At 40.5% G+C, this 27,780-nt stretch overlaps 2 protein-coding genes across 3 annotated transcripts in view; one reads left to right on the top strand and one right to left on the bottom strand.

Annotated features, from left to right (window-relative positions):
- The window catches only part of LOC136441281 (hemicentin-1-like), a 141,503-nt gene extending 124,665 nt beyond the window's left edge, over positions 1-16,838 (top strand). Inside the window, exons 64-76 of the mRNA XM_066437478.1 lie at positions 194-402; positions 2,820-2,970; positions 5,437-5,499; positions 6,410-6,529; positions 7,115-7,252; positions 8,895-9,014; positions 10,157-10,288; positions 10,454-10,582; positions 11,099-11,243; positions 12,246-12,310; positions 12,572-12,694; positions 14,995-15,121; positions 15,499-16,838. Coding sequence (XP_066293575.1) covers positions 194-402; positions 2,820-2,970; positions 5,437-5,499; positions 6,410-6,529; positions 7,115-7,252; positions 8,895-9,014; positions 10,157-10,288; positions 10,454-10,582; positions 11,099-11,243; positions 12,246-12,310; positions 12,572-12,694; positions 14,995-15,121; positions 15,499-15,859 — 1,883 coding nt within the window. The 3' untranslated portion in view covers positions 15,860-16,838. The remainder of the gene's footprint in view (positions 1-193; positions 403-2,819; positions 2,971-5,436; positions 5,500-6,409; positions 6,530-7,114; positions 7,253-8,894; positions 9,015-10,156; positions 10,289-10,453; positions 10,583-11,098; positions 11,244-12,245; positions 12,311-12,571; positions 12,695-14,994; positions 15,122-15,498) is intronic.
- Positions 16,839-18,247: 1,409 nt separating this feature from the next.
- Positions 18,248-25,908, bottom strand: LOC136441282 (small muscular protein-like). 2 transcript variants are annotated; one of them, XM_066437479.1, is made up of 5 exons: positions 25,621-25,908; positions 21,952-22,094; positions 21,426-21,548; positions 20,943-21,063; positions 18,248-19,555 (listed from the first exon to the last, which is right to left on the bottom strand). In XM_066437479.1, exons 2-5 carry the CDS (start codon positions 22,036-22,038, stop codon positions 19,530-19,532), a joined length of 357 nt encoding a protein of 118 aa, XP_066293576.1. In that variant the 5' UTR covers positions 22,039-22,094; positions 25,621-25,908; the 3' UTR covers positions 18,248-19,529. The 2 variants fall into 2 exon arrangements, with proteins under 2 accessions (XP_066293576.1, XP_066293577.1); XM_066437480.1 differs by having other exon boundaries at positions 21,952-22,014; positions 25,621-25,894.
- Positions 25,909-27,780: the final 1,872 nt, after the last annotated feature.

Genomic DNA, 27,780 nt, shown 5'->3' with positions numbered 1-27,780 from the left:
ATGAAACTTAACCTGGACCTACATTTGTAAACCTGGACTTGGACCTGATTAACCGACCACTAAACTGCATGGTGTATCATTGGCAGTTAAGATATTGAAATAATCCACAAAACTGTACTTGTATGTATGTAATTTTACCTGTTCAACTGTCTGTAGCTTTACCTGTTCGGTTTACAGTGTTATAACTTTCCAGGAGAAACTCTGCACATGACCCATAATGCAAGAGGTCTGGACGACAATGGTGTTCTGCAGTTAGACATCGTACTTAAGGGTGATGTGCCACGCCTCTCAAGTACAGCTAACATCATCCTAAAGGACTATGTAGAGGATTATGTCCAGACAGGTCCTGGGCAGATTTATGCTTTTTCAACACGGATGTTCACTGTGGATGGCCATATGCAGGTACTGTACATCTAAGAGTAGTTTTCTTGACCCTCTCCCTGCTGTCCAACCCTGTACAACTTTGGTGCAGAAAGGCTACTTCAGCATGGAGAGGGTTAAATTGTGAGCATACCAATTATAGTTAAAGGAGTCCTAAACTCCAGAGGGGGGGGGGGTATTTTCCAAAAGATAATGATTTTAGGAAGTAAAAATGAATACTTATTACAGTATACTATAAAGTACCCACTAGTCCTGTGCGCATGAAAAAGCATTCAGTATTCTACTAAATGCCCCAGGTGATCCTCTATTTTCTAATCAATTAAATTAAACAACCTCAGCCTATGCCTGAATACAATGTACCTGACAAGGCCTGACAAAAGTTAGGTTACACAAAGATTGTCAGGGGGGCTAAGAAAAAGTTGTCTTGTTATATGTTCCTTAATATCTTAACGTTATTAACAACTGGCCTTCTTATTAATGATATTCATGATGAAGAAGTGGGTATACATATAGGGAATACATGGGTAGGGTCTGCACGGGTTTGGTGAGTTACATATTATTTTACAAAACACACCTTGTCTAATTTATCACAAGTTGAATTCTGTAAAAAGTCGGCTGATTATAATCTTGATACATAATCTGGTGGAAAATAACACCCCCTTCTGGAGTTAAGGACTCCTTTAAGTTGGCAAATGAAGAACTCCAAAAGTCATCCAAAGTCAGCTACATGTAGTAATAGTAATAAACTGAACTAACTGTACTTCTGGTTATCAAGATTAGGGGTGGGTACCGGTACCATGTACCGGTACAAAACCGGTATTTGTTAATGGACCAGTCCAAAAAAAACGGTCCGTAAAAAATCAGTGGACCGGCCTATGGACCGATTAGAAAATTCATAGTACCAGGCTGCCAGCAGGCAGCCATATAACTGGTCTAACTTAGACTCTAAGAAAATACAAAAAGCAGATTAACGAGTCGGTTTCGGAGACGTTAGCTGTGAATCATATCTAGAAACACTTAAAGGATGAGTAAACAGACGGCGAAGAGAGTATAGTTATAAGTTTGAGACAAAGTGCAAACCTAAGAAATTATATCGTTCCAGACTTGACGTTTGGAGACTTTTACGTGTGTCTCGCTCTCCAAAATATGATGTACTGCGACACTTCTATAATCAGGTACAGGTACAGGTCTGGATCTGGACCTGGGCCTGACCCTCTGGACCTGGACCTGGGCCGGACCTGAATTTTATGTACCGGTACCCACCCCTAATCAAGATGGTTTGTCATGAAAGGATCCATCAACCTCATGGAAAACGAAATGGTCAGATTCTTGTTGATAGATTTAGAATAGTTTTAAAAAGCCACTGACTATTCCTAAATGACTTTTCCTAAATGTATCAGGCTTGATTAAGAGTTAATGACCTGCCCCGAGGTGTATATGGTGTCATAACCAGTGAAGAAAATCACAGAGTGAGCAATGCAAAGGAGGTGATTTTATGACCCATATAAAGAGATATGAATTCCTGTATAATGCTTATATCCTTAAAAACTGTCATGTAAATACATCCCTCCAATTTTTTGAGATATGCATTTGAAAATCTACATTTGTTGCAATATTTCGTAACATTGCAATTTCATTTCTATTGATATTGATATGTCATCAAGTGGATTTTATGATGACATCAGCGCGCATTGATTTCCGCCTAATTTTGAAATGAAAACAAAAATTACTTACAATGGAATTATATGTTCTCCACATTAATTATGTAAATAAAGCCATAATTTGCATAATATACATCACATTGTGTTAATCATCACCTAAAGTACCTTCATATCAAAAACAAAGAAAACCACCCACCTCTGCATGATTTATCCTCCTCGAAAGTTCCATACAAAAAGGCCCACTGCACTTCCAAACAAGCTGCTAGTGAGCCCAAATTTACACCACTTGCCGCCCTGCCCCAAGACCTATCCATATCTAAAAATTATGAACCTGGCACTTGCAGAAAAGTTGACCCCAAATTTTGAAGCTTCGCTGCAGTACCGTAACTAGCCGATAGGAGGCTCATTATCAAACTTGACGGGGTGTCCCTCTGGTGTAGTGGTCTGCGCTTCTGTCATTTACCACATCTGGTTCAAATTACTTGGACCAGAAGGCCCGAGTTGGGGCCCTGGTCAGGACATCTCTAGACAAGAGGCGCATTGAGTCATACCAAATAAAAATGGTACATACTTCTGAAACAGTATGGAAGTTAAACACACTCCACTATCATGTTAGCTCTTTTGGTTATCTTTCTTTTCTCTATACTGACATTTTCAATGGACACCACTTTCATTTTATAACCACTATGAAGTAAAGTTACTGACTGGTTGTAGCTGTTCTGTCCAGTATGCACAACAACGTTAATTTGTATTATGATCATTTGTCTTCCATAACAGCCCTACTCGTGGAATCATACTATTCATTACGACAGTAGTCTTGGACAGATGCCCTACCTGGTGGAGAGATTATCAGTGTCCAGTGTTGGTGTCGACTATGATCCTGATTCAGAAATACTTGACTGCAAGCTGGAGGCTTCCATATCAAAAGGTAAGTTCACACAATGTGACAGTCCTATTTTACCTCTGATTTTTAACTTTCCTGTCCTCCAGTTGAGCTCTTACATACATGTACATGAAGGTGGGGTGAACAGTTATTGACAGACATGGGTCTAAGGTGGGAACAGTTTATTGTAGTCAAATGGGGTCATGGTCATGAATATCTTGCCGCTAATTACTTTTTATACAACAGCTATAATTGTTTCTGTTTGAAAATGTATCACAATTTATAGAACTACTGTATCTGATGTTGCTACATACATCACTGAGGGGTTCGTTTGACTTCTTCTTTGAAGCCAGTGGCTAATGAATAGTCCCACATTTTCAATTATAACGGGACCTGCCCTAACTTGTGACGCGCCCTAACATGTTACGGATTTTTTACTGATCTTATTTCCCATAACTACGCCGTGTTTGTGTCCAATGACTATGCTGATAAGGAAGGTAAATAATCCAAGTTCATGCACCTAATTGTCATTTGCATTCAAAACATACATGTACATATTCATTTCTTGTTTTGTCGAAAAGTAGTATTTGACAATAATGATGGTAGCGCTGAGTAGCACTGCGTAGCTAGACGGCCTGGCACCTAAATATACGACCTATGCCAAGCAGAAACACAAGTCACACAACTATCATACACATAAGAAATATAACTTCATAAAACACTAAAAATTTGGGTCTTTAAGTGTTTGTTGAGAAGAAAACCAACCAGAGAAAAACAACGTAAACATTGCTGTCGTCTGGCGACTTTGTTTTCCCACCATTTTTTTGGGCCGCGATGGTGGCGGAACGATTCAACACACAGCTTTGTTACGCTCTAACATGTGATCATGATTGGTACCATCCATGAAAACGAAACTGAATACAGGGATGGCGAAGATATTTCCCAATAAGTAGACAGAGTATTGTTGATGTAAGCGGTGTCGTTTTTTCGTAATGATTTCGTAAGTTGGGCCGCATTCAAGACGTACGTAGGGCCGCGCGCACAGTGCGAGGTAGCCTATTTCCCGTGAAAACATGAGCTGGGATGCGCTTGATATACATGTAGCCCTTCTCACATGACGTTAGAAGTGCACACAGTCAAACTTTTCCAGTCAAAAGAAAGCTAGAATATAGTAGACTTCAAGCCTAATATTTACATTTCCCTAACTTCATCACCAACTTCCGAAGAGAGCAAAATTACCAAAGCGTAATAAGTTAGGCACACTATCTGGCGTAGCACTAAATCAGAAGGTACATTCGTGAAAATGTCTCACAGCGTTTTCCGCCTGTAACGCGGAGCGTGAAGGGCCCATGAACAGTATGAATACATTTCTTGTCCATGTATGTTCTATACATGAATGTGTTCAAAATTCATTCATTAAAACCTGACCACTCTCTGGCAACCAGCAATGGACCGCCGTGAGTTCGAGCGTTAGGGCAGCTCCCGTTATGTGGGTTTTTTGGAATTTTGATAGAAATGTGTTTTTTTAGATGGTGAAAGCTTGGGGAGATTCTGTAAACTGTTTCAAGATGTACCGGTATACAGTTTGTATATGATTATGTACAACTGGTGAGATTTTGTGTGTTTTCTAATGATTTTTGTATGTGGGGATAGCCTCCTGCCTAGGGTTATGCAATAATGTTTTGTGTGTGTATTGGAGGAAAAGGGCTATCAATATCATTCATTTGTGTTCTAAGGATGAGATCCTCATTGTGATGACATGTAAGTTGGCAGGGATGGCTATAGCTAAATTTTTCTTGTGCACCTGAATTTAGATGTGTCTACCTAGCGCTGTAGATTAGAGATGTAACAGGAACGGTCTTAATCCTGACATATGTTCTAAGCAAACGCACAGTCCATTTGTAGAGGTGTGTGTGTGTGACACTTAATGCATGCAACAGTAGCTTGTTAAGTATATAACTAGGATTAAAGCTTCACAGTCGTGTGTTTATCATATTTTTAGCACTTTGCACTGGAGAGTTACGTCATGTAACGGAGACGTTGTAAACAACACATGCCACGTTAGCTCGAATTATCCAAGAATAAATACACACAAGACACAGGTGTGGACTTTTGTAAATTTCAAGGAACATTTCTTGTATGTGCGGTGTCATTCTGGAATATTCCATGTTCTACACTGAGAAATTTAGCCATGTTATAATTAAAGGCCATGTTGGCAGGCAATTCGCTCGTTAACCCCTCAAAAAGCTTGAAATTCAAATCGATTTTTCAGTCGTCAGTTGTTGGAGATTAGGAACTTAGAGATATGTTGTTGTTGTGACCTTGCTGTTTTTAAGATACAAACTTATTAGTCCATTGTTATAGGTCATATACGGGCACTTATACATAGCGCCGTAACATTTGTTTGCCAACTATGTCGGGATTGGGGGCGTGTGGGGATTAGGACCGTTCCTTTAGTATAGGACCATCTTATACTCTCACATGTAAACAGTGGATGTTTGATTGTTATAGGAGATCCCAGTAACCAGTGTCCTGAAGGCTTTCGGCTAGACCCAGTTGGACCCTATTGTCGAGGTAAGCCTGGGTCCCTATTATCTGCAGATACCATTTCTCTTCATATTTTGTCCATGGATAACATTCTTTCTGGAGGAGCATTTTGAACTGCTACTGTAACAGTACTGTAACTCTCTTACATAAATAGACAATGCAGTAAACGCAAGCTGCTTGGATCAATCTTGATCTTTTACTTGCATTGTTGTCAACCACGTTTCTTGTCATATCTGGGCCGGGATAGGGTTTGATACTGGTGTTCCGGACTGGTCTATATTTTACTTAATGTTATACCTTGGCTGCAAAAAATGTTCTATACTGATGTTCTGGACTGGGCAATAACTAATATGTTATTACACAGGGTTCTACTTTCTTCACACAGGCTTTCATAGAATAGTTAAAATGCATTTCAGTGCACCAGTTGCACCACTGTCGAAAATTTGAATACCGGATTCGGAGGTTGGAATCGTTGATGTTACAATTTTTTTGTTCAAGGACAAAAAACTCTCTCAACTTATGGCACATTTCGCATTGAAATGTTTTTTTTGGTGGGTATGACATAAACAGAATGCAACAATTTATTCCGCATCACATACATGTATAACATTATATTAACACATGAAAATTGTTGGTAACTAGGTCAAAACTCGAAGATATTAGATTGTCAAGGCATATAGATTGTCAAGGCGTATGTGACAGGCATGTGTCAATTTGTAAGGAAACTTTGTTACTGTTACATAGTATAATCTGAAAAGGAAATGTTTTCTTGCTAAGATATAACATGTGTATGTCTTCAAACGATCCTTTTGGTCATTTCTAATCGTGGCAAATGCTAGATAGTTACAATATCTGTTGACAGGGAACCATTCGTATTTATGTCACTTAATAGCAGCTTTAAGAAGTGAAATTGATCTGATGTTACTTAACTTTGCAGATGACAATGAATGTGCAACCAACAACCCCTGTTCCCACTTCTGCCATAATGCCATGGGGAAGTACTTCTGCTCATGCCCTCCTGGCCTCATGATTGCTGTAGATGGGCACACATGTGAAGGTTTGGGATTTTAAGTATAATGTGTGTGTGTGTGTGTGTGTGTGTGTGTGTGTGTGTGTGTGTGTGTGTGTGTGTGTGTGTGTGTGTGTGTGTGTGTGTGTGCGCATGTTTTTGTCTGTGTCAGGATGCTTGTAGTCAGCATAACTCAAGAACATCTGGATGGATTGTAAAGATATTTGGTATGTGGGGAGAACAAAGGTCAAGGTCGATTTTAGGCTGGCTGATGAAAGCACCTGCATTGTTCCAGTAGCCTTATGGAAAGATTTTACAAAAAAAAAAGTAATAACCACTCAGTTAGGTAATTGATAAGTGGGGTTACCACCATGGAGTTCCATTTGTTGTGCAGTGGGGTTGTGCCTCAGACACAAGTCTGCCTTTCCAGCCACTGGTTGTATAAAAAAAGGCCCCCAACATTGTCCTGATTGCCACGAGTACCACAAAAATGTACTTGTTACCTTGAGTAACTATTTTTGTCGTACTTGTTACCTCCTCGGGCTCACATGTACCTCCTCGCCCCCTCTCTCTGCAATGTGAAGAATAATCCTCTCTATCTTAGTCTCTCACATCACACTGTACTTCCTGCAGATACCAATGAGTGTGAGAAAGAGAAAAACATCTGTCCGCCTCATCAGGACTGCCTCAACACTGTTGGGTCGTTCCGCTGTGCTGCTCGCTGCAGCAAAGGTTACCAACGTTCAGCCAGTGGAAACAGGGACTGTCAAGGTACTTAGCATGAAAGCTCATCTGTGTTGTTGAAATCCATGACGAAGTTTGATCTTTACTCCGAGCCGGAAATGTGTACGTTTAAGATTTATTGTGGGATTTTTTCTTGACTTGAGCTAACATTATCGTGGAAACTACAAGCATGCGGTGTGTGTTATACGATGCGTTCCACACGTTCAACAGCCTGTCAGGAAGGGTATGCCTAAACACCTCACCCAAACTCATCCGAGTCAAATATGCAGTGTACAAGGGGCAAGTACTTTGTGTGACGCTCTAGATGCGTTGTCTATGCAATTACTGTATGAATAAAAAAAATATGCAGCCAGTCTTTAGTATTTTTTATATTTACCAGTTCTGGTATACATGTATTTCTCTGCTAGTTTCCATGATAACAAATTCTTGTTTGTATTTGAGGCTGAAAACACTTTGTGCACAATTAGTATGAGTTGATTTATTTATTTATTTATTAATCTTTAGGGTGGTCCCTTCAGTTAACATTGTAACTGATTTCCAAGGGAGCCCTACGTAACATGACAAATCATAACAAATCAGGATACAAAAGGATAACTTAACATTAACTTAATGAGAAATCAATTCACAATCATGTAACATGAAGCAGGAATGATCAAGCATAGGAGTAATAAATCAAACAACTCAGAATAATTCAAAACAATAACAACTCAATATCACACAGGTCATTCAACTGAATTTTGCTATTTACTAAAATCTATGACCCAAACAGCATCCACCGTGTTATTGTTCTGTTGTCTGTCAAACTACTAAAAGGTATTAGCGGACCTAAATGGACCCCAACAATGAGAATCCAATATGGTGGGCAGACATTCCTTCTCATCTTGGAACGAGAGGGTTAACATGCAAAAACTAGTAAATATTTAAGATTTGCTGCATATTTTTTATTCATAATTGCATACTAGACATTGTATCCAAAGCGTCACATAAAGTCCTTGCCCCGTGTTTACTACATATTAGACTCGGGTGAGGTGTTTAGGCACACCGTGTCAGGAACTGTGGAAAATTATCACAAATTCACAATTTTACTGATATCGAGTCCAAGTATCCACAACACAATATTATCTACTTGTGGCATGCATATATATCTCGCCGCCATAGATGACGCTGCTTTCTATTGGGGACGCCATTGTTTAGCTTTTACTGCTCCCATGCTCTTACTGCTCCCGTGCTCAAATCACGCGCGCTCGCACCGGATTAAGCTATGGCAAGAGCAGATTCAAAACGGCGCCGGAGTTTGGAAAGGGGCCTATTCACAACAGTCCCTCGAATGCTCAAAAGCCTGCCATCAGCAAATCCATGGGGCTTCAATGGGGTCACCAGTTTCCCACATTGTGAAGTTTATTTCTTGTCTTACTTGATTGTAAATGGTTATTTCTTTGATAAACTGTTTTACAAATTTGATTTGGTTGATTCTGTATTCATAAAAAGGTGGTTGTTAAGAGAATAACACGTGTGTTGCTTCTGGGGTTGAGTCCCCATTTGATGCTTTGATAGCCAAATGGTCCTGATGCAAAGGTGGTCATTACATGTAGTTGTTATCGATTACATGAGGCCATTTATTGTTATAATGAAGCATGTTTTGTAACGCTACCTTTCCTTTTGTGCACAGACCTGAATGAGTGTGAGAAGTTGCCATCTCCCTGTCAACATGAATGCATCAACACTGTGGGCGGCTTCAGATGTTCCTGTCGACAAGGCTACAGATTACTGGGGAAGAACACCTGTGTTGGTATGTACCTCTTGCTGTGTTACATTCCTATATCTTTTTTATGTGTAGTCTAACAAGTCAAAAAAGGCAACATTTGTAAGCAAATGCAACTATTTCCTCAAATTTTCTCTAGATGCCCCTCTGCAGAATTACACAATGTAAACTATGAAGGATCTTTTCCACATTGATGAATTACGTCAGTGCAAAAATTTGTGCTAGATACGTTGGTACAAGAGTAACTTGAGAGTCGGACATATCTTCAATGTAGCAGTTTTATCGCATCTTTTATAATCAAGCACACAACAGGACACGGGTTTGTTGATCACACTGTAAGGGGTCCTCCAACTTTGGAGCTGCTTTGGCACGATGGGATACGCAGGACATGTTTGCAACAGAAAAATAGTATAGCTGTAACTATTATTCTGTGTGCATGAGATGCCTGGAAATGACTTGGTTGTTACTAGTTTAGGAGGCCCCTTTTTCTTGTGATTTTGGAGGCTCGGTTGCATGTACATGTACTGGTTGAGAAATGGCTAGATGTAACCTAATACTGTAAATGCAGAAATTTTTGCAGTGGTATATGCGGTGACTTCTTCAGCACGAACTTAAAACCACCGCATAAATCTTTGCCCACTTGCCCTTGTTTAAGCACTACGTAATGTACATTGTACAGTATTATGAGTCACCTATTATCATATAATATTACCTTTTACACCATTCACCCAGACGGGAGAACTGGCGCATCCCTGTCTTGCGTGACAGCCAAGGAAAGGGTATGTCACCCCGTAAAAAGGGGTGGTATAACCCTGTCGTAGCGAAAGCAGATCGACTGATGATGATGATGATGATGATTATCAAAAATACGCAGCTATCTTGGTTTCTGGCAGCCATTGTTTCCATTATGGGACTGCAGCACTACTATAATTCGTTTCAAACACAAATTTGAAACCACTGCAAACACGCCATTTTTTTTTCACAAACTTAAATGCATCAAGGACATTATGTCCTTGAATGCATTTACATGATATTGTATAGTACTAGGCTGACTGCTGCCAGCCCAGGGCAGACCTAAGGATGGTAGTGTTTGGGGGCCATGTATTGGGTACATGAAGGTCCTAGATGTGTAAAGTGGGCTTAACCTAATGTACATCTATGTTCTGCAGATATTGACGAATGTAAGGGTCCCACCAAGGTTTGCAGCCCTGAGGATCGATGTATCAACACTTTGGGCAGTTTCACCTGCCGACCTGTCTGCAATAAGGGCTTTCGCCTAGTTACAAATGGCTCCTGCATTGGTATGTTTGAGTCCGTCAGGTTTTACTCAGTGTAATTTGTTATGTCAATTTGTTTATTTGATAAGCATGGCAAATTTAATTTTGTGCCCTACCAAACCTTCATTTTAGGTGCTCAATTTAAGGACTCTTTACCCTCGGCCAGTAACAATATTTCTGCCCCTGCAGACATAGATGAGTGCTCAGCTGGTGTCACAGAGTGCAGATTTAACCAAATTTGCCGTAACACCCAAGGCAGCTACAAATGTGTGTGTCCCAGAGGATTTCACTCTCGTGCTGTAGGCTTCCCTTGCACAGGTAGGGGTGCAGAATGGTTTGGAAAAAAGTATTTCTTTTTGATCCACATAACTGATAGATAATAGGCATACATGTGTAGTGCATGATGAAGTTTTAACAGAACTTACATATTTGTACCTCAACGAACTAAATCCGGAAGAATGATGATGATGATGACATATGTATTTGAGTAGAGACCACACTAGTTTGCCTTCATAAACTGCTTATTTGCATCATAATGATGTTTGCTGTCATTCAGATCATCAGAGTCTGTCTCACAAAATGTGGACTTACAGACAAGTGTCAGAGAACCTTACCTCTGTTTTGGTTCATGTTGACTCTGATATTTAAAAGAATCTTTGACAGTAAAACACTTGAACATCAGACATTTATTTTGGTGCATCTATGTGTATGATAATGACACAGAAATGTATTCATCATAGATCAGGGGTAATTTGGATTCTTTTTATTTTTCCTTTTCTACTCCGTCTTGCAACCAAAAAGCAATTGTGTTTCATCAACATCTCCTTTTCTCAGATATGGATGAATGTCAACGGCAGCCACGCCCCTGTGCATACAAATGCCGCAATCTGCCAGGATCCTACAAATGTCTGTGTCCACCCGGTCAGAAGTTGTTGGCTGACCGCCGATCTTGTGCTGGCCTCTGGCACCCAGATGACAAGTAAACGTCTTTGTTTTGTTATTTTGTTCTCTTTTGTCCTTTTTTTTCTCTGATGTTTCCCATCTTTGTCTGGTGAGGTTTGGAAAGAGAATCTGACTTCACATTTACTAATTAAACAGGTCTATATGGCTGTAGCTGCATAAATGCAGTTAACCACAAACTTGTTCATACTCATTGTCATTAGCTCGACAAGGGTATGTATGATTTTGTTGTTAACTGTACAATCTCCCAGGAAGCAGGTCAGCTTCCACACCTCAAACAGCAGCTCCAGAATCAGCCCTGCCCAATCCTGCATGCTTCATCTGCTATCAGGGGAGATTATGACCATCCCAGCATTCCTCAATTCACATCTACAGATGACTGACTGGGAGCAAGAAACATATAGACTTGTCATGTTTGTACACAAATTACTAAGGTCAGACAGCCTCATGGACTAATTTGACAATTCAAGAGAAGAAAATCTAATGATAAAATTGTACCAGTTGCTGCACTATCAAAGGCAACAATCTGACAAGTCTATATGCTTCCTGCCCACAGTCAGCCATCTGTGGATGTGTATTGTTGGATGTGATTGAGGAATATTTCTTCACTCAACTCAGGTGAAAATGAGTACCTACAAAATGTAGCTTCAGTAGGGAACATCCTCTTGGATAGCTGGAGGTCCTATGTTTGAGGAGAATCACACCTCTAGCACATTTTGAGTGGATCAAACCTTAGTAACAGTCTGGTTGTATGCAGCTATTATACCATACTGTAGAAAACTGAGGTGTTACGTGTGAGGCGGTTTATCATTTGTGCAAAACAAAAGTAAACGAGTCACCAGTCCTGTATGTACATAGAAAAACCCTGATGTTATCACAAAGGAGCTATTATATAGTATTTTATCATTAATTATTGAAATGAGAACTTCAAGAAGCATGATCGTACAGGATTGTATAGAAGGTTTGGCCATTTGTCATTGCACTTTGTAATCTGACATTTTGCAATTTATTAATTTTTTAGTAATGTGATAACTACAAAGTCAGGCTGTGAGGCCGGCTACCAGGAGGTAGATGGAGTATGTTCAGGTAAGGTGACATTGTTCAGCTTTGCTTATACCATCCAGTGACATTATACACATATATAGGTGTAGGTAGACAATATGATATTTGCATATGCATAATTATGAAAGAATACTTGCTAATGCTCAATTGACTCGATTTCCTATTCTATGAAGAATCTTACGTCATGTTACTGTTAACTTGTGTTATAGATAATGGCAAGACAAGACAAGACAAGATGAAAATGGTGTAATTTCTCACACATCTACAATGTACTTCATTTTCTAGATGTGGATGAATGTGCAGGTCCCAGGTCCAAATGTCAGCATGAGTGTTACAACACAGTGGGCAGTTACCAGTGCCGCTGCCCAACAGGCTATCGTGTCATGCCGTCTGGAGGAACATGTCAAGGTCGGGATAATCTACTTGTGGTGCAGCAGACAAAATAAAAGTTAACCCATTATGCCCTACCACCTTTGCATGATTGTATATGTAGCAGGGGTTTCCTTTCTTGGATCATATAAGATTAACATGAAATCAAAATCACATTACCGTGTACAATGTATTTTCATGTAACGTTATAAAGTAAACTTTGTGAAATAGAACCTTTTTTTTTTTTCAAATTCAAAATGAAACTTAATGATGTCATCATGTAACATCTGACCAGTACAGAAGCCTGGTCGGTAGAGTGCTCGCTGTACGGCCTGAATGTTTGGGAGGTCACAGTCATACCAAAGACTTAAGAAATGGCACATACTGCTTTCTCTGTTTAGCACTCAGCATAGTACGTAGTAATGGTTTTATTCATCAATTCATATTCACACATGTCGCGAACAATGGCAGCCCATTGGCTGAATTGGAGTTCGGGCATTACAATTATCGGACAGCAAAATTCAATTAAAATATTTCAACACTACTTTGTACTTAAGACAACATTGGGAATAAGGACTATATACATCTAAAATCAACAATCGAATTCAGCTTACAAATTAAGAGGTCAGGTATAGCAAGTTAAAAGGTATTTAAAATCTAGTAGAAATCGGAGCACTATTGTCCATAGCATAGTGTGGAAGTTGAGCACAATATTGTACCTAACGTAACATGACCAATTTACGTCCGATTTATTCAAAACGTATTTATCTTAAAACCGCACGGACAGAGCCAAATTTTTACCCATGGTCAGAAATATCAGCTCTTCTAAAAAGAAAATGCATGGTCTGTAAGTTTTTCTCCGCCTATTTAATGCCGTGCGAGCATGTATTTATACTGAGGTATACGGGTATATGATGAAGAATTGTGCAAGGGTAACCCATTATCGTCCACCTCGGTCTTTTCCCTTCTAGCGCTATGCTTGAAGAACATAGACCAGAAAAAAATGCACAGTAACTGTCCTAAGTAGTCTGCAGACAAATGATAATAAAATCACTATGTCTGTCCGGCCACTTGCTTAACGCGATGGAAAAAAACAATGTTTATCTGTAAATTCCCCCCACATGCGCGGCACGTGGCGTTCACGTGGTAAACTCATGGCCATTTTGTTTTGCTGTGCAAAAATTAAAGAGATGGCTTAGGATCATACTTATGATGTTCTTTATTGCTCATGAGAACAGGCTTTGGCATAATACACCGCGACATGTGGACATGAGCCAAATCAGACGTAAATAGGTTCTGCACGTAAATAGGTCATGTTATGTTACATGTATGTACTGCCCTGCTTTAGTGCTTTCACAACTATGCGACCTTAGAGCAATAGAAATGGAGATGGACACTGCCCTATAAACCAAAAGGTGTGGGAAGTATTTTCACTTAACATGTAACAAAAGGGTAGACACCCCAGTGGAGTTGCGCAGTGGTGAGCTCAAAATGGGAATATTTTAACTTTTGTAGTCCCTACTTAAAACCCTTGAAAATCTTTCTTTTCCTTGAAAATTCTGGAGCCTTTTTGGGATAGACAGTACAGGTAGGTTGGTCAAAATTTGTTCAGTTCAGCAGTTTAGTTGATGTAAGGACATGTGTGAGTTGTTGGGTCCTTCTGGCCCTGAGCGGGATGTATACATGTTAGGAGAAAAATGGGGTCAAAATTAGGGTTTCTGCACTACTTTCAGCTTTTCTCAGAGTTCGAGCTGGTCAACAGCCTTTTTTCTTTCCATTTTTTTAATAAAACAGACCCTTCTGACTTCTAGTGCAGCAGAATTTTTAAGATTGAAATTTAGGTTAATACTTTTATGAAGCCTCAAGTCGTTATCTCCATGAAAAATGGAGATATAGTTTTGGGTGTGTCTATGTGTCTGTCTGTCTGTCTGTCTGTCTGTTTGTGGTTCCGGACTACACTCAGCATAACTCAAGAACCTCTTGATATTTGGTATGTGGGTAGGGTTGGGAAGCCTAAATTCAAAGTCAATTTAAGTCCCCTGGTATGTGACCTTGGTACTGCAGCAGAACTTCAGTTTTTATATCTTTTGACCTGGACTTGCGATGGTCTTGATTTTTCTTGTGGCAGATAGCTTGTGATCCCTAATTTTCACAATTAGTGCAAAAGAGCCATAATTCATCTAAGTGGTAGAAGATAGGAATGTCAATATTGCAACATGTGTAAGTTAGTTAAAGTTGTTCATGACCAAGCATAGACAGGATAAACAATCAAAATCAAGAATTCAAGGTTTTAAAGAAGTAGCATGTGTTGATAATGATATTTGTCAATTTTTTTTCAGATATCAATGAATGTATCGAACAAAATATCAACTGCGGTCCAAACAAGTTGTGTTTTAATCGCCGTGGAGACTATGAGTGTGTGGACTCTCCATGCCCACCCAACTACAAGAGAGAATCTTCCACTGGGTATGTGTCCTGTACCTTTCTCACAGAACAGTATATACTGTACAAGTTCATCCTATTATAGGATGGGCCCAAAACTGCCAAATGTCCATTCAATCAAGCTCATTTACGCAACGAAAGCTTCAACACTGTAATGACTGTACCCTCAGATGAGGGAGTGATTAGTGAGGGCCGCTGGAAGCTCAGACTTCTGTTAGTCTTCATGGTAAAGACAGGGTCATCAAATAACAGTTACCCCAGACAGGCAAATTTTGTAGAATTCATCATCTTTGGGTTAGCAGAAACTTTCAGTATTATGAGAGGTGTGTTATGTGCCTGTTGCACCATTTTAGGTGCATGTTTACTACCAATCTGACATTGTTCCACTGTCCTTTGCTTAGGTACTGCATAAGAGATTGTAACCCTGCAGACTACAGATGTCCAACAGATTATGCTGTGGAGTTCAAGACCCTGGCCCTGCCCTATGGCATTGATACTGATCAGGACTTACTACGACTCATAGCTTACTTTGAAGATGGCAGACAACACCCTAAAACAACATTTGCCATAACTGAGCAAGAGAGTAACTTACCCTTCGCATTACGACCAGATAAGGGCACAGGTGTACTATATACATTAAGGCCCTTAACACAAGCTCGGTCTTATCAAATGAAAGTTCGTGCCATATCATATGACAAAAGTCGTATTGAATACCAAACAACGTTCATCATCTACATCTCTGTGTCATCATACCCTTATTAAATCTTGTGTCATTTGACTCTGTCCTGTTAGACAACATGTACATGTCATGTTATGTCATAGGGAGATGAGGAGTTCAGATTGCACAAGGCATCATGTGTCATCGATATACCTGGGATTCATCCACCATATGCCAATTATTGTCTTTATATATACAACTTTATTGCACAACAATTGTACAAGGTACAAAGTATGGCATCTACTGGTACTTACCTACAGTTTTATAAACCTAAACTACTTACCTTTATATAGTCAACATAGCATGGCAAACATTGAGCTTAGCTTTGTAGTCAGGGTTTGCTGTTGAACTGTGAAAGGGTTTTAGAGAAAGCAACTTTTTGTTTTAATAGAATGCTTTTAAATCTTTAGAAATTTGGTACCTACATGGGTTGGGAATGTGAATTGTTGTTGGCTTAAGTTTTATCTACTTGGTATCATTTAAGCAATGTATGTATAGAACCATGGGAAAAGCGGTCAAACCCTGGTATCAGGGGTTGATAATGGTTTTTGTGACATACTGGCAAGGGAGCTCTAATAGCCAGTATTACATGTAATAGATGCTCATAAAAGTTCATCCTTACTTGAGATGGATGGTGATTGTGAATGATAAAAGATGTTGTCCCTGCTGGCATAGTGCATTATATGGTGCCACTCTGATAACTAAAATCACACCAGGAATGGGCCTAATGAAAAGAGCCCGAATCAGTCATTTAGTCATGCTGTTATGTCCCTTTTAACTTTTTTAAAGGTTCATTTGTTCTTCGTTGTCATTGTAGCCATTATATTTGTGTTTCTTGCGACAAACAGTACCTGTACCTGTATATGTTACAAGTTGATGTTGTCTACATATTAGATGTGATTATTTCTACGTTGTATACTTGAGGTAAGATTGCTGGTATGTATAAAAGATTAAATTTTGAACAGGGTCTGACGTTCAATGTTGCCTACACTGTATGTTACAAATACAGGAATATGCAACCTGTATGTTGTCTTGCTCATTTTTCTTTAAACTGTTTCTATAATCTGAATTTCTGTGGAAAGGAACCTTGGTCAAATTTGATACATGAAACATTTTAATATTTCGTGTTGTATTTAATGTTGCATAAATTTCAAACCTTGATTTGTAGAACTTGACGTTGCATCGCACACATACAGGGCGTGGCTAGCATGACGTCAATCAAGGACATCATCTTTTGTATTGGACTTAAGTTTGCTCATGTTTAACCAGCAAATTTCCATAAACTCAAAATATTTCAAGGACGTATGGGATTTAAAACTAAATGTAGAATATCTTTGTGGCGTCGTCCCCAAGCCGAAATGGTAAGCAAGCTACTTCCGTTTTCAAATCTCTGTACAAGATTGCCCAAACTAGAGTTCGACGACCTCAAACCTATGCTTAACGTTATATCATCATCATCATCATATCGGGCAGCTTGCCCGGACTAGGGTTGCTCTTTCCCTCCAGGCAACACGATCCGCCATAAGTTGGTCTAGATGTTCAGACCTCACCCCTACATCCCCAGCAAGTTGGTCTATGTAGGTCCTTCGGGGTCGCCCGACAGAGGAATGCCCATGAGTTGGCTCCCAGAGTAGGAGTTCGCTTACTAGCTCTTCTTTGTTTCTGTATTCCAAAGGTTTCTTGGATTTTTATGCACTATCAAAATTCATGTCCCCGTGGCGCAAGCGGTAACGCAACCCCGCTGCTTCGCCATCTGGATCACATTCCGTGGATCCTAAGGGCCCGGGTTCGATCCTAAGGACACGCCCGCTTCTGGAATCTTTCCAGTTTATCAGCCTGGGGTTGTGTTTGTCCTGGTGACCGTGTATGTGTCGCGTATACTAGAATGGGCGTGACATAGCCCGTGTAAATCGTTGTCAGGTCAGCTGTAGACAGGACGAGGTTCATTAGTTGTTTAAAGTAGCCCAGAAGGGGGTGTAATTAGTATCTGATATCTGATGATTTAGGAATTTAAAGAAATGCATACAACTTAACAGTATACGATAAAGTACCTACTAATTTACTACCACTTATTCCACGTGCATCAAAAAGCATTCAATATTCTACTTAACGCCCTACGTACTCTAGCCTTATAATGGCCAAATGCAATGTGTCTGATCAAGGAGGTTAACCTCCTTGGTCTGATCAGGCCTGAAAAAAGGTGGGTTACGAACTTTGTAGCCTGTATTTACACAAGCTCTCGGCCGGCCACTTGGAGCGCGATTCGTCAGGCTACGAACTTTGGGGGCGATATTAAAGAAAAGCTCGTCCTTGTGTTCTTTGCTATTAACAATTAGCAAAGAAATTTGGAATACATGGGCACGGATTATTGAGTATCATATTGTTTTACAAAACACGTCGCCTGATTCACCACAAACTGAATTCTGTAAGAATTCGGCTGATTACACATTTATTGATACACAATTCATTTATAATAACAAAATACCCTTACGGAGTTAAGCAGACCCATCGAAGTAGAGATTCCCCGATGCTGAACTTAGCATCTGATCAAGTACTCCCAACTAGTTCCTAACCTACCCATGACTCACCCCAGATTCTGAAACAAATCACTGCTCACCCTTTCGCAACCAAGCCCATTAACAAGGTGACTACTACCAGGACGCGTACCAACCACCCCTGACCCAAACACAACCGACAACCAACCCAGACACAGAAGAACCTTGGAAGCAGTATTGAAGCTAACTGGTCCTGAAAGCACGTCGACTGATGATGATGATGATGATGATGATGATGAACTGGTCCTAAGCTGATCTCGGTGAGCGAGTACAGTCCAGCGCTACGTGGTCCAGTGCTGACGGGGCGTTTCCGGAGCGCTCAGCGGTGGCTCGGTCCCTTGCTCAACAACAATTCCTAGGCCTAGTGCCCATGTTCAAACCTGGTGTGTTACGCCACGAGGAGGTCTATCGGGTAAACGATAAAAAAAAGAATATCATGAAAATCCATTCATACCTTCTCGTTTCAGAGGCTGTGACAAAAATACTCGTACAACATACATGTAGTTCAAAAGCGAAGGGCCCAAACTTATGTCAAACGTAATGTATTTTCGAGCACAATAGCTACCTACAGTGTACCAGCCATCTTGGCCAGAACACAAGATACAAAAGCGGTGCATAAATCTAACTATTTCTTCTATAGGTCATCATGACCTAACAACATACCAACTTTTATAACAGTCTATCTATAGCTTCTATGCAAACACCGTCATACCGTTACAGTTGTCTATACAAAATTAGTGATAACGTTAACATCTAACAAACTTTCGCTGGACAATCCAACAGCAATTTAAAAATGACCACACCCCCCTCACTTTACTTCAAACCATTTGTATAAGTACATCACTCTTACGTTTAGCCTATTACGACTGAATGCTGTCATTTGATCATTTTGGATTGAGAGTTCCCACGGTTACTCGGCTTGCTATAGACTATGTCATAGTTGCTTGTTATCGTCCCATACCAACAAACTAAACCTTAGCCTGAATTTCTAGAGTTGTAGGTCATGCTAGTACATGTAATTGCAGTATTGGGCTTCAGTCATGTCCTGGTGCTGTGGTACTTGACTCAGTGCAATCTTCCCATGCGTGATGCCCAGAGTAACATCATGTTCTTTTTGTATGTTCATATTCTGCGGTCCGCAGAGGGTAGTGATCCCATGTCACTCATGCGCCGAACCTGTAGATTCTGGAAGCAAAACAAGAATGCATATTAACCATAATAGCTTAAACCACGTTATATTTGAAGAAAGTGTGAGGACGTCAAACATGAGTGATTGCTGATTTTCTCATCCGTTAGATCGAGAGTCCTTGGCCAAATGGGAAGTCTTTGTTACCTCCGTGTTACCTGCGTGAAAACGGAGGTATTGTAATCAGTTTGTTTGTTTGTTTGTTTGTTTGTTTGTTTGTTTGAATGTATCCTTCATCGACGTATCTGTTTGTCTTGGTGTGAGTCCGCAGCTGTGTGATTGTTACTGAGTGAGAGCCTGCCAGGCTGTAAGGTTGGAATGGTGTAGTAAGATACAGGGAGAATTGGATGTCTGGTTTGGCTTTGACTCAATGTTGTAAACAGGCCGGAAGTGATTACACGTGACTCATGGCTACACTCACACGGTCACGGATGTCAGGTCATTTGGGCTGCCCTTTCCATAGAGCGTTGTAGTGTAGCTGGTGTGTTTAGGCTTGATGGAGTGGCTAAGGAGTTAAGGATTGCTAGTTATTGGTGTGTTTGTATTCATGTGGTGGTGCCCGTCTATAGCTGTTACATTTTCAGTAGAAGTGGGAAGGGAATGGGTAACCACAAAGGTCAGACTAGAAGCAGAGCTCCTAACTAGTCGCAGAAGGTTTAGGTCATATGGTTAATGGAAGAGGCCACTCATTCACGGGAGGTGCTGTTTTTGGACTGTCTGTTGGCCCGTGTTTTCGCAGTTATGGTGTTTGGCTTGGTATGTACATGTGTGCGGAGTTGTTGTGTGAAACTTGCAGTTGAGAGATTGAAAGGATGTAGGTTGGAAGTGGTGATAGGATCCTTGGAGAATTGGATCGGGACCAATGTTATTGTAGACAGTGTTTTGCGGCGGGACATTAGCAAGTACCAATTAAGCAAACAAGGGTCTAATTAAATTAAATTTGCAAGTTGCGACAATGCCAAAATTCCTTAGTTGTAAATGATCAGATTTCCATACTTATGACATGTGGAAGTTGATTAAAGGTGAACATCACTTTGCGTAGATTATGTACATGTGGACGTCATTTTCCCATAACTCAATAATTCTTACATGGATTTCTGCATAAGAATAAGATTTCCACACATACAACAAATATGATTCTATTACAGTAGACCATCACCCAAAATCAAATGAAATAAACTAGTTGCAAGTACAATTATTTGCATAATTCCTGAAACAAATGAAGCAATGATCATGAATTTACAAAAACGGGGGTATGAGGTATTAAGTCTCCGAACTTTTGGTTTGTTTTGTGCTTCTTCTTTAGCTGTGCGCAATGCTTCTGTTTCTTTCCTCCTACGCATGCTGGACCAATGCTATTGTGACATTCAATTACCCAAACCTTACCTAACTTGTGCTCTACCTCTGCGTAAGATTTGCCTTTGGGCATAGGGGCAAACTTCAGGTCCTGTCTGACGTTGCGTAACTCCTCAAGGTCTACTTTTGGCCCCGCGCGCTCTGGATCAGGCTGCAGAAAAAATAACACGCAAGGGTGGTAGAACGGCTCCTCTGTGAATGCCAGTGAAAGTGCCAAACTGCCACTATTTCACATGAGTGGATGATCTGTCCTTCTCAGTATGCAATAGAAGGGACCGTCAAATTAGAACGATAAATAAATCTTTGTGACAGCATGTTTCTCTGAAGAGGTTTATTATCTTAATATTGATCTGTTGTATTGCTCTTCATTTATTGTCAAATCAATCAGTCAATCAATCAATCAGTCTTTTCCTATATTGTCAATTATCCCTAGGGCAGAATTTGAAATAATCATCTAGATTATCTATCGCCCAGACCCCATTTGCTATTTCCCTCTCGTCACGGATGACGTACTTTTTTACTGTCGAACCGTGCGTCCGGCTGCGGCCGTGGCGCCTGCGCAGTGCGTCCGGGCTGGGGGGAGCGTGAGTGGGGACGGGCGGCACCAGGTAACAGGGCAGCAACGTTGATATTGGCCTGTGGTCAGACAATTAGGTCATTCATTTCATTACAAAGGTAAAAGAGTATTAATCTACCCTGATGTTTTGCTACTAGATGTACTACATGCTTTTATACATGAACCAAATATAAAACTCAAAGATACGTAAAACGGGGGTCCCGTGCTCGAGGAGGTGCCTCGAACACGTTAAACAGCCTCATTACCCTACACATTGGGTACCTGCCTGTGGCACTGGCTGCAAATACACCTGATATTATTATTATTATTATTATTATTATATGGCTGACGGCTGCAATTGATTATTCTGGGCTGTCACCTATGCCTCCCCCGACGTTGTTTTTCTCCAAAGAAAGAAATTAAAAGTGCAACAACAATTTACCGTCTTGGCATCCACTCCTCATACAGTACAGAGTAGCATACCTGTCTGGCTTGGATACTCTTCGTGGTGGAACCTTTAGGTACCCCGGTTGTGGACAGTGCTCTCTGGAACAGGGCACAAAAGCACATGGAATAGGACGCATGTCGTGTCCCTGCTTAAAGTTCATATGTGCATATCTGAAAGACTGACATATAGACTGGTTTATTATGACTGGTTTGTTTTGGTAGAACTCTTTTCGCAATTGATGAGCTTATTATATAAATCAAACTTAAAAGCAGGAAGGCTGTAAAGGCATAAAATCACCTTGTATCAAAAATCAATCATGGCGCTCAATGTATAACTAAATATGGCAATCCTTACTGAACAGATTTTAAAAAATCTATGTATTTGTGTTTGTCAAATACGCTGCCTGAGAGTCTGTGTTATGTACTGTAACATTTGTCAATAAAAGAAAATAAATGAATAAATTGTAAGTTTCACATTCATTTCTATATACAGTTGTGACAATGTAACTATATTGCTGGGATCTGTTGACATATCGCTTTGTACGCACTTTCTCCTCTGTCTAATGACCCTCCCGCCAACTTCGCCCATTCTGTACATGTGTAAGCCAACATGTGTTAGGGCCCTCTCACACTTGTGCGTATATCATGTCCGTGTCAGTTGCGTATCAACATTTTTGTCATACGCAGGCGTGCGCACAATACGCACCTAATGCGTATCTCAATCGTTTTGTGTAAGTTTTAGGTACGCAGGCACACGCAAGGTATTTTGAAACTACCAAAAACTTTCGTGCGAACGCTGTTACACAGCTCAGACGTTATAAATACGCAGTGCATACGTCCGACATCGGTCGATTGCGGTACGAGCGCGCTTTGTGTTCGCGCTTCATACGCGGAAATGCGCTTCTCTTCCGGCACGATCTCTGCGCAGCGTACACATAGCGTTATTTGCAGCGCAGATACAACGCATGATGATCAAACGTATAGCGAATAAGAACATACGTCACGAATTAGTGCCGTTCGTCCTGCGATCGGGCAGCGCATTGTACGTATCAGTGACGTATGACAAACGCACAGATAACGTACGGATAGCGTACATATAGCGTACTCGACGTACATCCGGGGTATATTCCAGATTTGGTATTTCATTGGTCGGATCGGGTATTCAATTTTTTTAAGGACAGAGAGGAAACAAAGACAACCAGCAAAGTGTACATAATTTTTTGATTTAAATAATCATCGAAATGCCCCACACAAATGTGTCCATTTTACATACATTTTACATACTTTGTGTTTTGACCACTAACTGTATGGCCCTGGGGATAGGTCTTCCAGCAGGGGAATATTTGCCCCAGTTTTGCAACTGACACGTGTCAGGCGCCACATGCGTGAGTCTTTATAATGCAACATAGTGGATTTTGTCGACGCCTCAGGGGCGAGCCTAATGGTATGGTATTGTGTGCAGTCTGCAAGAATTCTAGGAACTGTAGGCTGCAGTCCACAGGTATGTTTGGAATGTTAGTCCCCAGGAAACTGTCCACAGGACGCCAGGAAATACAATGGTGGAAAGTGGGTCACCCAGGCCCCTGGGGCATTTGACCTAGAAAACAAGATCACAGGTGACGTCCAGATCACATGATCATCACATGTGTATCAGCAGAAATTCCATAATCTCCCCAGGTCTCGCAGGAATTTCATACCTTTGGAATAGAATCCTCCTGCAGTGGTCTTTCTGGAATGTGGCCGTCCCTCTTTTCTTATGCAAAAATATTCCTGTCTTTCCGGATTAGAGAAAAATATGATTGTTTGTTTGTTTGTTTTGTTTGTTTTGTTTGTTTGTTTGTTTGTTTGTTTGTTTAAGTAAGTTTTCCACAAAGTATCCAAGGAAAAGTGATCAATTGTGCGAAGTTGGCCTATATATACTATCATTTTTATATATACCTACCGACATACCATATATGAAGACAATCCATCCAGGCATTCTCGCGATCGAGTTATCGTGTCCACTAGCAAACACACAGACACACGCTCGATAAAACATAACCTTCTTGGCGAAGGTAATGAACAGGATAGGTGGTCTGGTAACAGTAACCACGTGACTTGGAGCTGGTGTGTTACGCCGAAGGGCGGTTATGCCGGCTATATAGATACAGTTACAGCCTTTGAGGTTCTTTTTTATTCAACTTTAGTACCAGGCGCAAACGCGCAGGGGGAAAACAACCTGAACTGCAGAGTTTGCTGACAATTTTGAATAGGAAGATATACACATCACGCACAGACAATTAAAATACTAAGTACAAAATCTGTACAATACATTCTTGAGGTGAGGAAACCACAAAACCTGGTTTGGTGACAGTCAATAGTAGGTTAACTGTTCCCTATTATGGCAGTTCCCTTGCACTCTCGTATGTCTTATTTTGATGGATTGAGAGGTTAAACAATTGAAGTGGTACCCCTTATCGGTCTCCAGTCCGCAAAAGGGTACCACGATCACATTTCTCTATACATGTACTATCCTTACGCATTGAAATGGACTACCCTGAGAACCCACTATGAAGCCACTATGTGTAGATATTGGGAGAAGGAGGAGGATAGGGGGCTGGGGTAAGAAAAAGTACAAAATATGTAAAACAACTTCTTTTCTATGATCCACACCGTGAGTAGACAATGAGGCATAGGACAACATACGGTCCTGAAATAATTAGGATCGGTAGATAGGGAATCTTTTCTTCTTTTTTTTTTAGATTTCGGTCAATGTGAAACTGATCAGGGCACTGGTATTTTCAATGTCATATTTTGATCATATAGATAAACATTGTACATGCACAATTTACTGTTGCAATAGAAACAAGAGTTCGGAGACCTCAAATCTCCATGAAATATATATTATGCAAATTAGACCCACATTTGCATAATTCTTATTCAACTATGTTGACTGACACATAACTTCCAAATGTCACAAGTATGACATTCCAGTTATCTACCAATTGAAACTAACCGGTGTGAACTTGCCGCAACATGCCTAGAATGGAAATATAGATTTTCCTAATTACTTAGGCAAATTCAGTCCCAAGTTCCTAATTTGCACGTCATTGTGTTCATCTCTGTCCAAGCTACCTGCATATCAAATAACACGGAAATCTGTCGTTCCTTTGTTCAGTTATTCTCCTTGGAAGATTTTGACAAAGACGCCAGTGCAGTTCCAGTGTCACATACCAGGGCCCAAAATCGACCTTGTCCTTTCTCCTCCCAACACCTACCCACATACCAAATATCATCCCAATTCATCCAGCGGACTACAAGCATCCGGACGCACACACAAACAAACACGCACACACCCACACAACCGCACTGAAAACAATATCTCCATTAAAAAATCTCTATTTTTCATGGAGATAATTAAGATCAATTAAGAGAACATGTTGTAAAACGCTTCTACAACGTTTTCATGACTCAGATGTCAGATCGAAGTTTGGTGTCCCTTGCGACCCAAAGAAAGGCTAGTGTTGGCATGTTTTCGCTAGTGTCGGTCGAGTAACCGGAAACGAAACATTGTTTTCCTAAGGCCTAATGGCGTGCGACAGTGAAAATTTGTACTAAATTTCAACAAAAACATGCGGCGCCAGTACGGATGGAGGATACTTCTGCAACCCGTTTAACGCCCTAATGATAATGACCACTAACCTAAGTGAACACTAATCAACTAACCTCGCCCATGTCCTCTGACGTAATGACGTAATGGCGGTTAACAAGTACACAAAGCCCTCGACGAGATCTCAGTCTCACCAGGCAGCACACTCCGACGGACCAGTGCGTATCCACTGTATATTGGTGGTTCTGGCACCAGTACAGCTAAGGACGCCATTGACTAAATTAGGTCTCCCTCAAAGGCAGTAGCATTTGGTATGTCCTCACCGACCACATTCCAAGCGTTCTGGCTGAAGGGTGGCGCTCAGAAGTATTTTAGGGAGCGTTATCCTCACGACTCCTATCATGAACGCGTTAGTTGGGGTCTCAATGTCATATCAAGGCTGTCGGGACGAAACGTGTGGACGGCTGAGAATGATAACCTATCTGTATCTTTGATGTGGTCCGACTAGATTGAGAAATACGTATAAAGAAAAATAGAAGAACTTTATTTCGCGACAATTAATGTATAACAGCTGACCTATTGCTAATAGCTAACACGTTTATAGAACTAATCTAATATATGCATAACAGTAGAAACAAGAGTTCGGAGACCTCAGATCTCCATTAAATATTTTGATTATGCAAATGACTTCCACATTTGCATTATCTATGCTTGGCCATGTACAACTTTAACTGACTTACATGGGTCACAATGTTAACAGTCCTATCATTTACCACTTAGAGGAATCATGACACTTTTGCATTACAAATTAGGTGTTCATTTGCATAATTGATATCTGATAATGCTTCACCTTCAATAAACTACGTATGTTACATGTATTTGAGTCCTATAATGAAAACACTACAAATATAGATTTTCCTCATTAATTATGCAGATTAAGTTCACATTTGCATAATTTGCACTTTGTTATGTACATCTCTATCCAAGCTGCCTGCATACTAAATATGATGGTAATGCGTTGTTCCTTTCTTCAGTTATTGTCCTTGAAAGACTTTGACATCGCCGCCCAGGCTGTAGTTCCAGCTGCTACTGCTAGGGGGCCCAAACCTACAGCACTTCATCCTTAATTGACATTGACCTTTGTCTCCCCAATACCCATCCATAAACCAGATATATTATAATCCATTCAGAGGTTCTTGAGTTATGCTGACTTCAATAGTCCGGAAACACACACACACACACACACACACACACACACAGGCACAGGCACACACACACACACTCACACACACACACACACACTCACACAAACACGCCAAATTCTCTTGATCAGTATGTTGATGAACGGGGCATGATAACATCAAACTGAATATCTCTGTCTTGGTAGGTGGTAATATTGTGTCGGACATGCAATAGATTGTAACAGCTTTTGTCAATCATTATCATAAGTTGGACAATCCATTATGAAGTGGAATTCCTTCTCAATATCAATATGGCATGTTGGACAGTCTCTCATTGGCTGGCGTGTTGTAATGTCGGCCTTTTCGATTTGTAAAGAGTGGGCACTAATCCTCAATTTCGTTATGCTATTCTAAAAGATACATTTTGAACGGATGAGGGATAGTTCTCGAAACACTTATTTTGCAATAAGTGCTGAGCTTGATAAGACCTTTTATTCCTTGTCTCCAGCCAGAGAGAAACGTGTCTTTCAGACGATTCTTAAATATATTTCCAACGCGCTTGGCATTAACAGCAGGATTAAGCCAAACATTTTGGAAGCCATGTCTAACGTCACATGGCATGTCTTGTACATGGACAGCCCAGTCTTGTTGTAGCTCAACAGAAGTATCATATGTTTTCTTTACGAGTCTGTCATTTGGTAGACTATGGAAATAGATGATGCAATCCAAGTCAATATCTAATCAACTCTGTTTGTGATGTGTAGTGGAAAGATTCCTAGTTCACCCCTGACAGAGCTTTTGGATACGCCGAGTGAAATTTTGCAATAATTCAAAAGTACAAACTCTAAGTCGGAAGGAAACGGCGACATACAACGACGACATACACCCAATACACATCGCACATTTCTCCTGGAACAAATACCATGTCCATGTCCAAATAATCTTTTTTTGCAAGAAGCAAATTTCTAACGGTTGCGATGTGCTCGCTTCCATTGGGTCAGACAGTCCGATTGTACCACAGCTCGTTGTGCAAGATGTCACAGGATCATATTTCACTCGGATCAAGGATCTCATACCTCCGTTAAAGTATTGAGA

This window comes from Branchiostoma lanceolatum, chromosome 9 (genome assembly GCF_035083965.1).
Source record: "Branchiostoma lanceolatum isolate klBraLanc5 chromosome 9, klBraLanc5.hap2, whole genome shotgun sequence".
Lineage (NCBI taxonomy): Eukaryota > Metazoa > Chordata > Leptocardii > Amphioxiformes > Branchiostomatidae > Branchiostoma > Branchiostoma lanceolatum.
The sequence above is the reverse complement of the archived record's forward strand: the minus strand, read 5'-3'. Positions and strand labels throughout refer to the sequence as shown.

Bases quoted from the DNA above. Each gene is read 5' to 3' on its own strand.
- LOC136441282 (XM_066437479.1), bottom strand. From the start codon at position 22,038: ATGTGCTTTTGTGCCCTGTTCCAGAGAGCACTGTCCACAACCGGGGTA. The intron at 21,549-21,951 runs GTATGCTACTCT...GTCTGACCACAG, and splicing joins AGAGTATCCAAGCCAGACAG to GCCAATATCAACGTTGCTGC. The intron at 21,064-21,425 runs GTACGTCATCCG...TTTTTTCTGCAG, and splicing joins CACGGTTCGACAGTAAAAAA to CCTGATCCAGAGCGCGCGGG.